This window comes from Monomorium pharaonis, chromosome 9 (genome assembly GCF_013373865.1).
Source record: "Monomorium pharaonis isolate MP-MQ-018 chromosome 9, ASM1337386v2, whole genome shotgun sequence".
Taxonomy (NCBI): domain Eukaryota; kingdom Metazoa; phylum Arthropoda; class Insecta; order Hymenoptera; family Formicidae; genus Monomorium; species Monomorium pharaonis.
In genome coordinates, this window is record NC_050475.1 from 21,595,489 (window position 1) to 21,610,159 (window position 14,671).

General features: G+C 32.0%; 1 protein-coding gene and 1 long non-coding RNA gene across 3 annotated transcripts; one reads left to right on the forward strand and one right to left on the reverse strand.

The window, feature by feature from the left end:
- Window positions 1-374: 374 nt before the first annotated feature.
- Window positions 375-13,953, forward strand: LOC105834599 (double-stranded RNA-specific editase Adar). Of its 2 annotated transcripts, none has more exons than XM_012677220.3 (8): window positions 375-2,329; window positions 4,983-5,071; window positions 6,330-6,396; window positions 6,639-7,451; window positions 7,754-8,139; window positions 8,624-8,918; window positions 9,004-9,194; window positions 9,336-13,953. In XM_012677220.3, the coding sequence occupies exons 1-8, from the start codon at window positions 1,996-1,998 to the stop codon at window positions 9,432-9,434; spliced, it is 2,274 nt and encodes a 757-aa protein (XP_012532674.1). In that variant the 5' UTR covers window positions 375-1,995; the 3' UTR covers window positions 9,435-13,953. The 2 variants fall into 2 exon arrangements, with proteins under 2 accessions (XP_012532674.1, XP_012532675.1); XM_012677221.3 differs by lacking the exon at window positions 375-2,329 and adding an exon at window positions 3,971-4,884.
- LOC114255208 lies at window positions 2,740-4,546 on the reverse strand. The gene is made up of 2 exons (XR_003626507.2): window positions 4,410-4,546; window positions 2,740-3,977 (listed from the first exon to the last, which is right to left on the reverse strand). It is a non-coding gene; the product is annotated as an uncharacterized LOC114255208 (long non-coding RNA).
- Window positions 13,954-14,671: the final 718 nt, after the last annotated feature.

Sequence of the window (14,671 nt, forward strand, 5' to 3'; positions counted from 1 at the left end):
CATATCATGAAACATCGTGCGATAAGCTTAGTGTAGCAATCATCATGTGCTTATGATTAAGAACAATTTCACTTGTACTAATCGGTTATTATTCCACCCGTCGGCTATTATGTTTCCTTTTAATCCTTTTATTCTCTGTTTCTAATTAATAACTTATGTCCTCAATCGAAATGCGAAATAATTTAAGAAGCTTACTACTTTATCATGCTAATTTTTTTATGAGGATTTTATGAATTTGTTTTAAAAAAGTGGGTGCTTCAATATTACTTTTTGTCCTTTATTTATTATTCTTTGAAAATCGATCTCCTTTTAATAAAAAATATGAGTAATAATTTATTAACAATAAATTTTTATTTGATCTTTAAATAATTATTATTTATATTTTTTTATTTGGAAAAATAGAACATTTTTATAAACATTAATTTTATAAATATTAAATAAAGAGAAAGATAATTTTGAAAAAATTTCCTAAAAAAATCAACATGATAAGATAAAAAATCTAACGATATTTTGTTTCAGAATACTTAAGTGTTTGTATGATTTCGCGAAACTTGTCGAGATTCGCTTTTGAGCTTCTGAAAATTATTTCTTCCCTTAATTTTAGATTAATATGCATTGCGGAGAATTATCACATATCCATACATACACACGAAATAATATCTGTGCAATATCTGTCTCTAAATTTTTCTGATATATTACATTGAAGTTTGAATAAACGATGTCAGATTGTATCAGAACATCCAAAACGGCCGAAATATTCGCCCGTTCATCATAATTATCAGGTTAAAGAATTTTTTTCCAAAATTGTGTTTTTCTATTATTGTCACAGAAGATATTTTGGGAGGACAAAAAGCTAGAGAAACTTTTAAGTAAAAAATTTCTAATATTTTTTAGAAATTTATTTAACGATTTATAATACATTAACTTTTCATTATATTTATCATAAATATTTATAGTCTGTAACAACATTGGTTCATAATGACTGTTGATAATAATGTTAAAAAATTAATTTTCTGTAGTAATAGAACAAAGTGCAATAATCTTATTGGCTAGAAAATTCAAAAACTATCTAAATAAAACTCTCTAAGAACGTGCCACAAAGAACAATATATAAAGTTACATAAACAATAATATTAATATAAGTAGTAGTAACAAAAGATAAGAAGATTGGATGGTGTAATGAAAGAAACGGAAACAGAATGGTGTAACGCAAGAAAACACGGAAGATAAAACAGAAAAAAAAGAAAAACAAAGAGAATTTATAAGAGAATGTACATTGGCTCAACTATGTTCTTAGTCCTTGCGGACAAAGAGTCAGATACTGGAAATCTGTAATTCATGTTATACGTGTTAAAAATGTTTTGAAGTATACTTTGATTTATGGAATGCATTCTAAGAATAACATTGTGAAAGGTCTTTAGATATCTTATCTGAAAAAGATCTTTATCGGAAATTTATTAAAGCGGAAGAAGACTCTCACAGCTTCGTCTGTCTCCTTCAACCTGTACATTCCTGAAGTGTGGCTATTATATGTATAAACTAACTATGAAGTGAGAGTAATGTTTAGAAATAAAGGTATATTAGATATGTTTACATCGCTCTCGCACGAGAGACGGCGACCGCCCTCTCCGAAACCATGTGGTGTAGGTCAGTGTAAGCAGACGAATAGCGTGCGATAGCGACGTTAAACGTGTCGGAGAATAGTCTCATTTGTTGTAACAGTAGCGGCAAATTGATGTGATTTTCACATACCGAGATCGGGTCAGCGGTCAAGCAAGCGATACCGAATCGTATCAATTTGCCGTTATCGTTATCGCGCGAGTAGTACAATTTTTCAAAAATTACTTTAAGATAAACGTGCCATCGTTCGGCGGCATGTGCTATTGAGTGTGAACTTGTTCTTAATTGTTTGTGTGATTTTTTCCCCTCACTCTCGACCACCCCCTCTTCGATCTTTCTGTGACCCTCGATTAAGGAGATAGTTTCGGAGTGTGTATGCGAGAGATGAGTATACTTCTCAAAGAGGATCTCTATGAAGTCGTGATCGTGGTAACGCGCCTGATAGTGAAGCGTTCAACGCGTCTCCATCGTGTATGTAATGTCACGTGGCGTGCAGGTTTGTGCAGCCTCTCGCGCAAGGGCTTACTGCAGAAGCTACGCTTCCTGATCAATCACCTGGACCTACGGACGATCGTCCGGTGCTTCGATCGTGGACTCTTCGCCGACGATCCGGACATCATCGCTATCGGCTACCACGAAATCGTGCAACGCGGTGTGCGCGACGCTGTATACGTTGAAGCGATAGTGAGAAAATATGAAAGTTTATGCGGTAAGTATTGGGGAGAGGTGAGAGAACCTTTGTTAACGTATACGATACGTAATTGATATACTGGTAGTCAACCGAACGATGCAAATAACGAAAAGACAAGAGTAATTAAGAAATGAAGGAGTAATTAAAGAATTTCTCAGTTTTATGCTAAATATAAAAGTATATGAGATGAAATCGAATATGTAATATTCAGTCAACTCGTAACGTTTTCAATCAAAAAATTAGAATTGAAAGAAAATAAAATAGTAAAACAATTAGAGACAAATTGATATATATTCTGTGAAGTGATATATATTCTAATTTAAATTTTTTTATCTGAAATTATTTTATTATACAAGAATTATTTATTTTAGCATAGTTTAGAATAACATTTTTTGTTATTTTACAATAATAATTTTTGTTGAAATTAATTTTTTTTTTATTGAAATGCAAGAACCATTTTCTCAGATTCGTAGTTAATTTAACTTGTTTTTGTTAAAAACAAAGCTAATAAAAGTCTCAGGTGTTAATTCATACGTTTTGTACATTTTCTAAACATATCTAATGATTTATTACTAATTACAATGTCTTTTATGCGACGCTCTCTTAATTTTTAACATAATGTCACAATTTGGTGAGGAAGTGGTTAAAAATCCAAGGATATAAAATATAAGCCTGGAATGCAGGGAAACTCGGCTAAGAAAAATTGCAACAGAAGCTGTTTTCAAAAGAACAAAAGAGACGTGACAAATTTAACTTTTGTCAAAACGACCCATTCAGAATTTTTTTAATGAAAAGATGATTTTTTTTTCTTTTGTTTGACTCGTTTTTCTACTATTTATTTTTCTTCTTTTCCTTCTTGTTAAAGAATAAAAATTCTGGTCAAAAATTCCAAGAATCCACAGAGGGAGAATATTAGATCAATATCAAATTAAATAAACTAATGCATTCTACTTAACAATTATCGTTTTATATATACAAGCAATTATATTCTCATTTATATAGGATGGGCATAAAATATCGAGTAAATATTTCGAAAACAAGATGCAATTAAAATTGCACGATTTTTTTTTACAAAATATGATCCCTTAAATTATTCTGCATATAAAGGTATATATAATTTAATTTTTTTAATCTTAAATTTCAGTAAAATGTAGTTTTATTTCAATTTCATAATTATATGTAGGGAGAGATCATATATAGAGCACAATACATGATCGTTTTAATAATAGTATTAAAATATTATAATTTTTTATTTCAAGTTATTTATCACTTCAAATCTAATATTTTTTCCTCTCAATATCCATGAAAATTATCATATTTCATAAAAGTATACAAAACATTTTTATGTAAGCAAGTTATTTGTTGTGTAACGCGCTATCTTGTTTCAATATTTAACATTTCGCAAATACAGGATATTCTCAAATCAAGAATGTTTTTCTTTTATATGTGGAATATGTGGAAATTCACTACAGACAAAACGCGCGACCGAGACCGGAAATGAGTTTTCAATATCTCGGTACTTTGAAGATATGAACAAATAAAGAAGTTCATTCGTTTCCCTTTATCTTTTACATACCTGCAAAGAAAGAATATCTGGTTCACCAAAACTGATACTTCGTTCGAAGAGCCTGCACCCTGCATTCCTCTTCTCCTTTCTTTCCCTTCCCTGGAATTTTCGAAACCTCTTTTTTTCTCTTCATCCCCGCTAGTGGCGTACGATTACGGTGGCCAAATCCAAATCCAATATCTGGCCGGTGTAGGATAGAACAAGGTCTGTAGATGAACGACGGGAGGGAAAGGGAGGTCTTCGAATCCATTGTTACACATTTGGCCCCAACATGGCCGGGGCCAATACGATGTACCAATTCCATCTTCCTCACATTCCACTTTTACTACTACTCACTCACTCTTCTCGTACAACAAACATTACACATGCATTTTATAGCCCCAAAATGGTGCTCATGCAAAGACCTTCCTTCCCCTTCCGTCGTTCATCCTACAAACCTTCGTCTAGGGCAGCCAGGGCACAATGCGGGGGACACCGCTTGCAGCGCCCTAAAAAAACGATCGCTACGCTACGACTAACATAGATACTCACGTAGCATTTGTGAAATTGGAGTGAAGGTACGAGCGATTGCATGTCCTTCGTCTGTTTGAATGTTCTCAAAGTGTTTTTGATTATTAACGGTTCGGTGACGAGAGGAAAGATTAATCCAGCAAGGCGCATCCGCGCGTGATTCATACGATTCCTCGTCGGTACGGGTGTATCGCCGCCTATCTCCGGGAGGGGGAGTTATCAGGTTAGGTCGATTATGCGAAAAAAAACGGCAATGGCGCTGCGAATTTTCGGGGTGTTAGAATAGCCGAGACAAATCTCGACGGATCTTCGGTTACATCGACGACGCACGCACGTGCGCGGATCCTCTACACACGTCTCGTGTTTAGAATTTCCCCGAGTGGCTTGAGTGAATCGTCCCTCCTTCCTTCCCCATTGAAAGAGCGGACCACACCACGGCGCACCATGTCGAACGGTTTGGCGTTGCTAAATAACAACCAACAATCGAGTCCGACAAGTACGAGAGATGGCTCTATTGATTTTCCCCGCGATATGCAGTCGCGAGCGTAACCGTCACCCGCGTGTTCATTACATGCCTTGCATTCATTTTTCCAGAGTGCGGCGCGACCATGACTCCCGCTAACGGTAATACGCTATCGGAGAATTCGTCGAGCGGCGGCCACGGCCACGGACACGCGACACAGGTAAGTCGAATTTAATACGTAATTCCACCGAAACGGCGGAGCATGCCCACCTTCTCACCTGTTAGCGAACACCACGCGTTGTTTCTCGCGAGAAAGAACGAAACGAAATTTCTTTCGCCGTTGACAGCTTTGATCGATCTGCGATTGGAGCCAGGTCGAAATATATTTCGATTCGAATGTTTTTTTTTTTTTTTATTGAAGTAAAAAATATTGTACGATGGTATTCATATTTACACGATTCTAGTGTAATTTTATAATGATTAATCAATAATTAATCTAATCTGATGATTAAAACAATCAAAATTGAATTTGCTCGATCTGTTGCTATCAAAAATTGTATAGTGTTGCGTGATAAAAAAAAAACAGCTCTTGAAACAAGTTGCTCTTTTCTATTGATTGTGTTTGTTACTCATTATTTATTCAATAAAGCGTAAAATTGAATTAAAAAAAAAAGACACTTGCACTTGCCTGAGAATTATTGAGTCACACAAAGAATACTGGACTTAAAAACCAATACTATGTTTAATATTGAATAAAATGTCTGTTATCAGATGACTTAGCGTTAAAAAGTTTTTTCAGTCTGGAATTGAGCTCGTTAAAGATTAATTCTATAGGATAATCGTTAATTTTAAGTATATTGATAATAAATTCAAGGTTCTTCCGTTAAAAGGTAGGATGTGAATTAAACTATAAATTGTATCTATTTTGTGGTAGAAAGGATGATATAATACAATATGAGATATCTGCCCAAAAAGGGTTTTTTTATAGTGCCAATCAATGATAATGTTATCATTGATTACTTTTAATAGAAGATTTAAAAAGGTTATACTATGAAGCTTAATTCCAAACTAAAGTTAAATTATTAAAGTTTTTTTATACTTATGATTGAGGATGACTTAGTAAAGTCTCATTTGTGATTTTATTTTAATTGAATCTAATAAACTATCTTATTTAGATCTAAATCTAGCTTATTTTTTTACCTTTATTTTCACATTTAAAAGATATTTTTAAAACAAATGTTCTTTTTCTTTGCCGATAACAATAAACAAATCACCTCGCTATGCATTAATTAATGTTTTATAAAATTGGAATGATATTGTAAAGTTTAATAACTAACATTTACAAGTGTTTTTTAATCTATTATTTTTTTTATTAATGTGGAATAAATTAAAGAAAATATAGAGCGGAGGTTTAAAGTAAAATAATTTTCTCAGTAGTAATAATCACAGTTGTATTATTGATTTGTTGATTATTGCAGATGATGCAAGGAAATTCACCAAAGTCTCAAATTCTCAAGAGAACTGCAGATATAATAGATCTAGAAGGTTAGTGATTATACATAAGATCCATATTCAGAACCTACTAACAAAAATGTTAGAGCGTTATTATCCAATAGAAGAATCTGTATTATAAAAAACAGATTTTTCTATTGGATAACAACACGCTAACATTTTGGTTAGCGCGTTCTGAATACAGGCTATAGAAATGTATACATATATGAAAAGATTATACGAAAAATATGAACTTTTATTCAGAATTGATAAACTTTAATTTATTATTTTATCAGATAACATTGGCGCGAAGAAGCGTCATAAGAATCCACAACCGAAAAATGCAGTATGTGCATTAAACGAGCTGAAAACTGGAGCTACTTATAAACTGGTGGGACAGACTGGGCCCACGCATGCTCCAATATTTACGATTGCGGTACAAATTGATGATCAGATGTACGAAGGGAAAGGACGTACCAAGAAGATGGCTAAGCATGCAGCTGCCGAACTCGCTTTGCGAAACATCGTCCAGTTTAGAAATACACCTGAGGTTCATCAAGCTATTAACACTTGCCAGCCTGTTGTGCCTGTCGAACCAGACTTTACGAGCGACGTGACGGAACGTGATAATCATCTTGTCAATGCATTTAAAACATTACCCCAGGAGCCAAAGAATATCAATAGATACAATGAAAAAGGTCCAGTCGCGTTGATTAACGAACTATATCCGGGTGTCGTATACAACTGTATATCCGATAACGGAGAGAGTTACGCAAAGTTCACGATATCGGTAACCATCAATGGCGAAACATTCGAGGGAACAGGCCCAAGTAAGAAGATGGCGAAAGCTGCGGCGAGTAAAGCTGCCTTAGCAAAATTGCGAAACGTCCATAGTTCCTCGTTTTGTTTACCGCTTCCTATTCGTATCAATTTTCCTGCGCAAGAACAAATGTCTCTACCACAAATGCTAGCCGACAAAATTGGCAGGCTGGTACATCAGAAATATAGCGATCTTATTGCCACCAAGCCGCTGCACGCGCGACGCAAAGTTTTAGCTGGCGTTGTAATAACAAAGGGACAAGAGGCAGAACTGATATGTGTTACCACCGGTAAGACAAACTTATTTTATAAGTATTCCTTACTAAATTTGATCTTAAATCTTTTGTTGAATATCTAAATTATATTGTTACATAATAATTGTGTATTTAACTTTACTTAAATTCTTAAAGTCTACTTATTATAATATTTTATTAAAAATAAAACTTTAATATTTTAATTTTAAAAAACATTTAGAATTTCTAGGATCTAGGACATTCAGTATTTGAACCATTTTCTCTACATTTAAACAAAATACACGTTACTACAAATATTGTCTGTAAAATGTCTACAAAAATGTCTCTTTTGATAAAAGGTACAAAATGCGTTTCTGGCGAGCATTTGAGCGTCAGTGGTAGTGCCGTGAATGATTGTCACGCGGAAGTGGTGGCGCGACGGTGTCTTTGTGAATATCTTTACAATCAACTAGAACTGCACATCGAAGACAAGGGTGCCGAGTCCATCCTCGAGCCGGCCAAAAAGGGATTTAAAGTAAAGCAAGGCATCCAATTTCATTTATTTATAAATACCGCTCCCTGCGGTGACGCGAGAATCTTCTCCCCTCATGAAGACAACGATAACATAGATAAGCATCCAAATAGACGTGCAAGAGGTCAATTACGTACAAAGATAGAATCCGGCGAAGGAACTATTCCTGTAAAAAGTAACGAGGGTATTCAAACCTGGGATGGTGTATTAATGGTATGTATCGTTCGTGTTAAAAGTAAATACATACATGTAGAATACGTTTTTATAAAAATATTTTTTATTGAGACTAATGATTCGCTTCGAGTATTCAAACAAACTTCGAAATTTCGGTAAAAGCTTTAAAACTTTGTTTTTATTTTTATTTTTATTTTAATTCTGAAAATTTATTTTATGTTCATGTAATAAGAACTGTTTGATTTTTTATTTAAAACTGATGTATCAAATAAATGATATTTTGTATTATAATACTTTCAAATTGTTATGTGTTTAGGAATAATTCCATTTTACATTCCCTCAATTAATTTATTCGCATAAATATATATTTTTTAATTAATTTTTCGCAAAGTTAACTTCGAAGCTTTGAAAGTATCTTAAACTTAGAAGATTAAATTTTTTCAAAGCTTCAGATCTTTAAACCTGTCGAAAGTAATAGCCCTACTTTTTATCGACATTTATTAATTTGGAATTTAATTTAAAGGGTCAAAGACTGCTGACGATGTCATGCTCGGACAAAATAGCTCGGTGGAACGTACTTGGTGTGCAGGGCGCACTCTTAAGCCACTTCATCGAGCCAATTTATTTCCACAGCATTGTCCTCGGCAGTCTCTTAAATCCGAGTCATATGTACAGAGCAGTGTGCGGTCGCATCGAAAACACTATTCAGGGCTTACCGCCGCCATATAGACTTAATAAACCATTAATGAGTTTAGTCACATCAGCAGAAGTCAGACAACCTGGAAAAGCGCCTAATTACAGCTTGAATTGGACAATTGGTACATTCACATCCTTAATCTTTTACAAAAGGAGAAATATACGAGATGGTATTTCATAAAAAAATTTTTTCTTATTACATTTTAGGGCAGAGCGAAGCTGAAATCATAAACTGTACGACTGGCAAAGATGAAAATGGAAAACCTTCTAGAATATCTAAACAAGCATTCTTTAGACGGTTCTTTAATCTCTTGCATCATCTTCCGACCATAGACGATGTTGATGAAAATACCTGTCGACAGTACTACGAAGCAAAAACTTCAGTGCAAGATTATTCAGTAAGTAATTGTATCTTTATGGGGGGGAATAATAACAATGTATACAAGGAATGGATATATATGAGATATTTGAGATCATTGAGCTTTACATTTTTGTCATATACCATTATATAATACTTTTGATTTGTTTTTCTTGGATAGCTTGCCAAACGTCAATTGAAGGATGCTTTTGCGAAAGCACAGCTTGGAAATTGGGTGAAGAAACCGATCGAGCAAGACCAATTTGAAATCGACATCTGACTAAATCAGAGTAATAGTAACGTAACAAAAAAAATCGATCCAATTGTCGAATATGTTGTTCCTAGTGCAAAATAGATCGCTCGTTTGGCGTGTCATAATATGGCAGAATTTGGTATCAGTAAAGCATAAATCGTAGGATCTCGCGCGCATTGTGTTCTTTTGCGTCCCCCGGTGTGTATCTCTATTAGTGTTCAAACCATATTTATCAATAATTATTAATAATTTTGTTGTGTAGCTGATAGGAAAATTTGTATTATAGTTTATATTATTTTGACTTATTAATAGCAATAATTGTTGACAAAAAGTCTATTCGGAGCACATATCTATAAAAAATTTCTTAGTATTAATTCATAATGTATTACTTCACATCATACTTCTAATTTCAGAAGCCTCTTTAATTTTGCACTGCATATACAAAACAAAAGATATATTTAGTAAATTTATAAGAGTAATTTTTTACTTATGCAAAATAATTTTAACATGTTTTTGACATTTCTACATTTTACTCTCATTTGTCCATTTGTGTAAGCTACAAGATTGATCTATTATAATTTTGAATATATACATAGTTTTGAAATAGTTTTAAGAAGCAACATTAGTGTCTTATATAAGAATTACATTGCGTTCCCCAGATAACATTCTATGTCAAATATATCCAAACGGTCATAATTTTTTTTAACAGATTTGTCGCTTAATATAATGCGTTAATACGCACCTAAACGCACACGTAATACGAACATCCTGTATCATACACAATGAACATATCCTTGCGTAAATATGTATGCAAGTTAGTGACGTGTCGAACACAATCCTGCGTATTTCTATCTTTTAATTATTCATGAGTTTACGAAATGCTATCTGGGATCTTTTTGTAGGGGCATTAGGTATCGTAGCAACGAAATAAGTTGCACTTTGCATCCTCAACGGCTGTGATTGGATTCAGATCTGAAAAATGGATCTTAATCGTAAAAAACGAATTGTTGTGTAAAGTTCAGAGGAAAAGACGGGAAATGGAATTTCTCATGAACGTTTGCATAGTAATTGCAATTTTCCATTTCAGCAGCAGTTTATTCTCATTTATCCGTTTACTCTCGCTAAAATTTGAAAAATCTTTGCTATACATTTAGAAATATAAATTTAACTTTTCCGATATGTTTACAGCAAAGATTCTTGTTTTGATATTATACAGAAATATTTAACAGGTTAAAAACGCATCGCGCTTAAACTTAATATCAAGATTGTAACGGATATTCTTTTATTTCATTGCAAAGCACGATTCTAGTTTATATCGATCAGATAAATTTTTATCAAAGTATTTAATAAAAAAAAGATGCATGATTGATTAACCGTGTCAAGAAAAAATCATCCTTTGCACATCAAAAGAAATAATGAAAAGAATATTAATTATATAGTATAATTTAATTATATGATATAAGTAACACAGGACCACAAAATTTTTTTGAAAGTTTACTCGGATCAGATATTTCTTACAGATTTTAGGTCACTGAAACCAAATCTGAAGCCTGTTTAACCCTAACACATTAGGTTTTTTATTTATTCGAGAAAAACACTAAAATTTGGGATAAACCATCAAATAAATTGAATAGGTTAATAGGTTTATGTGTTCAGAGTGTTCGGGGCTTATGAGTTTATGAATTCATGAGTAAACGAGCAGTGTTTCAGGTGATTAGGACCTGCTACTTGATGTTTTCTTGATTTTGGTGTTTGTTTTTCTCGGATAGATAAAAAACCTGACGTGATGGAGTTAAACAAGTTTTGGATTCGGTTTCAGTAACTTAAAATCCATAAGAAATCTGGTCTGGTTCGGGTAAATTTTCCCAAAAACTTTGTGGTCCTGTGTAATGATTATATGAAACGTAGCAAACAATATACAATACTTTTTGTATCATGTAGTGCATAATTTATGCACTACATTCTTTGGAAGGTCAAAATCATAAATTAAACTCTTTATATTTAGTTTTATGTAAAAAGCAATGTCAAATGCTGGATGGAAAATGCAAGGCAAAAGAAGGATGATTGAACATTCATTATTGTAGAGCATATATAAAGTACTTTTTTGTAAGTGCTGTGACGAAATTTTATCTGATATAAACTAGGATTTTTTTCTTATACATGTATACGAAATTATCAACTGTCCACAGCCAGTTTAATACAGTGGGATTAATTATTGCTTTCAATACGTATTTACATGTGTAAAAAATAAATGGAAGTGAGTGTATATATAGAAAAAAAAAACATAATAATTATCTAATTTACGTGAACGATTACAGTTTTCCAGATAAAGCAGTTGATAAGTATCATAGTATATTTACAGAGAATCCTAAGGTCATTGCCTCACTGTGCCAGTATTATTAATGCAATTCTGCCATAGTGACACACTGCCCGTGTTGGTCCAGTTTTGCATAAAGAACTTGTGTAATCTATGATTTAACACCAAAGTATTTTTTTATTTTTAGAATTATGTAAGTAATCGCGTTAGAACGTTAAGTATTATTTCAGATAAATATTATTTTCGTAGAAAAGGGTCTTTCGTTTTAGAAAGGGAAAGAGAAACATATGTCGTACACATGCACGCAATCAATTTTATACGTTCCATTGATCTGTTAAACTTCTATTATTTCTTACATTCTGCGTTTCTTACTTAATGCAATAAGCTGATATATTTAGGACTGATATACAATTAGGACATTTAAATTATCAGAGCATTTAAAAGATCGTATTTGAGGACCAGCTTATTTGTTTACTTCCTCCTTTTGCATCCAACTTAGATTTAACTTTATTAATTCAGGATTACTATTACACAGTCGGAAAAACCGAGAAAATTATGGAGTTTTTAGGAAATCTATGATTTATCTTTGAAAATTGTAGATTTTTACAGGATTTTGTTTTTTTGAATATCAAAATTCTGTAAAAAGTATTTTTGAAATTTTATTTTAAAATGTTTATTCTACTTTTTGTTTCTGACAAAATTGTTTTTCTTTTTAATCAGTTTTTTTCGATAATACAAAATGCACGCCCTTGTAAGTTCTTCTGTAACTCACGAGTTTTTATTAAAAAATTAGTAACAATATATTGCTTCCAAATTACTGTTATGTATTTAATAACATTTCAAATTCTGTACTACCGATAGACTAGATTCACGTATTGCAGACAAATTGTTATATGTTATATTTTGTTTCTTAGGATTGTTCAATTAACATATGAAAGATATAATAAAATAAATTTACTTCAATAAATTTACCAAACTTTATTAATACATTCTCTAATCTTACCTAATCTAATTTTATTTTGAATAAAATTCCTGAAAAATCCAGAAATTCTCAGAGAATTCTTTTATAAAACTTAAGTAAACACTATAATCTAAGTTACAGCAGAAGTGTTTTTCAGAGTCGAAAAAGCATCCTCAATACTTATCATGTTTTACGTACTTCTTGTCTTTATAAAATAGATTGCGTGCGACGACAAAGGTGTTTAGCTTGTGTACGTTGGAGTCAATATGTGATATCAGTCATGTACTAGTGCCAAGCGCGATTCGCACCAACGCTCAACGAATTTTACTTTATCTTCTACTTTGTTCTCTAATGCGTTTCGCCCAAGAAACAATACAAGTCAGGTTTTTCAATTAGTCAAAACGGCGGAAAGAGTTATATGCGCTTAATGTCGCACAAATAATTGTCCGTAGAAAAAATGTTTAATTTTATACACATATATACATATATATTTCTTAGAACATATTTCTTGAAAACTGTATATATTATCGCTGAACAAACACCAATAAATAAATTTAAAAAAATATTAAAGTAATAAGACTTTAAAATAAAAAATTGCAAATTGATATATTTTTTAATTTTCATATTTAATTAAACATTATTTTTACTTGAAAATGTAATTATGTTAAATTGATTTTATTTGTTCATTGACAGTATTCTACATATATATTGGATGATTATATATACATATATTGAAACATTTTGTCTACGGATAGTGCGATATCTTCCCTTGTGTGTATGATTCAATTATAATTTGTGCAATTATAATTTGTCGCTCACTATAAATGCGCTGCATTACATTACAAAATTTATAAAGTCCATTCTACTTAATCTTCTGTTATCCGAAATATCCGAGATTGTTGTCTGATGATGACTTACAAAATAATTGTGTGCAATGTAAGAATTATTTGTCTTAATTTATTATTCAATTGAAAATGTATTCACGATATATTGATGATTATTCTTTCATTCTCCTTGCGCCTTATTCAGAAAAAATGTTTATCACAAATGGATTTTGCCGTAACAACTTATTTGTCGCTTAATTTATCATATGTTTTAGTCATGTTTTTCAGTTGTCGATCAGACGTTTCACTAATCAATCATAAAACTGTTTAAAAATATTTTTTAATCTCCGAAATATACAGATAATTACAAAAGATTCACGAACAAATAAGTCTGGGCTTTAAAACTAGCGGAAATAATCGTTTTCTCAGAAAGGAACAAAAAAAGAATAGGAAAGTACATAATTTTTTTATATGTCACGTATCTAATGATGCTTATTTAGAACAAAAGAATAGGAAAATGTAAAAAAATGTATTATAGTTACACAATTCGTTGAAGTGAAAGGATTTAAATATCTATCTCAGTCTTCACTTGCGAGTTATCGTTTGCACAGAAAAACTGTACTTATAAATTAATAATAAGTATAAGTTCGAGAATACTGCAACATTATATAAGGAGTGAGGATCGTATGTGATATAAAAACAAGCGGCAATCTGTTCTATAGCAGCTCTCTATCGCATACGACATTCGAGGTAATATAAACATTAAACTCCGCGTTCTTACTATTATTAGATTATCAGTATTAATATTTGTAGTACGTTAACGTTATATCGATTTGAAAACATTATTTTAACTGTAGACAATTTGTAGATATCGAAAAATTTGGATTGAAGGCTAAATGATAATTTATTGTTAAATAAGTAAAAACGAGTTAAATTTTATAGTGTATCTCATCAAGTAATTAGGATAAGACTAGGGTATTACAAATTTCCTTTGATCTCTTCTCTTCCATCACATGTATAACTCTCTCTACAACTAATATTTCACGTATGGAATACAATTGCATTTTATTATCGCACCAAGAATAATACCGGTATAATACAGTATATATGATAGAACATCACAATATATATAATAGTTTGTTCTCAAAAGAGAACAAAAAAT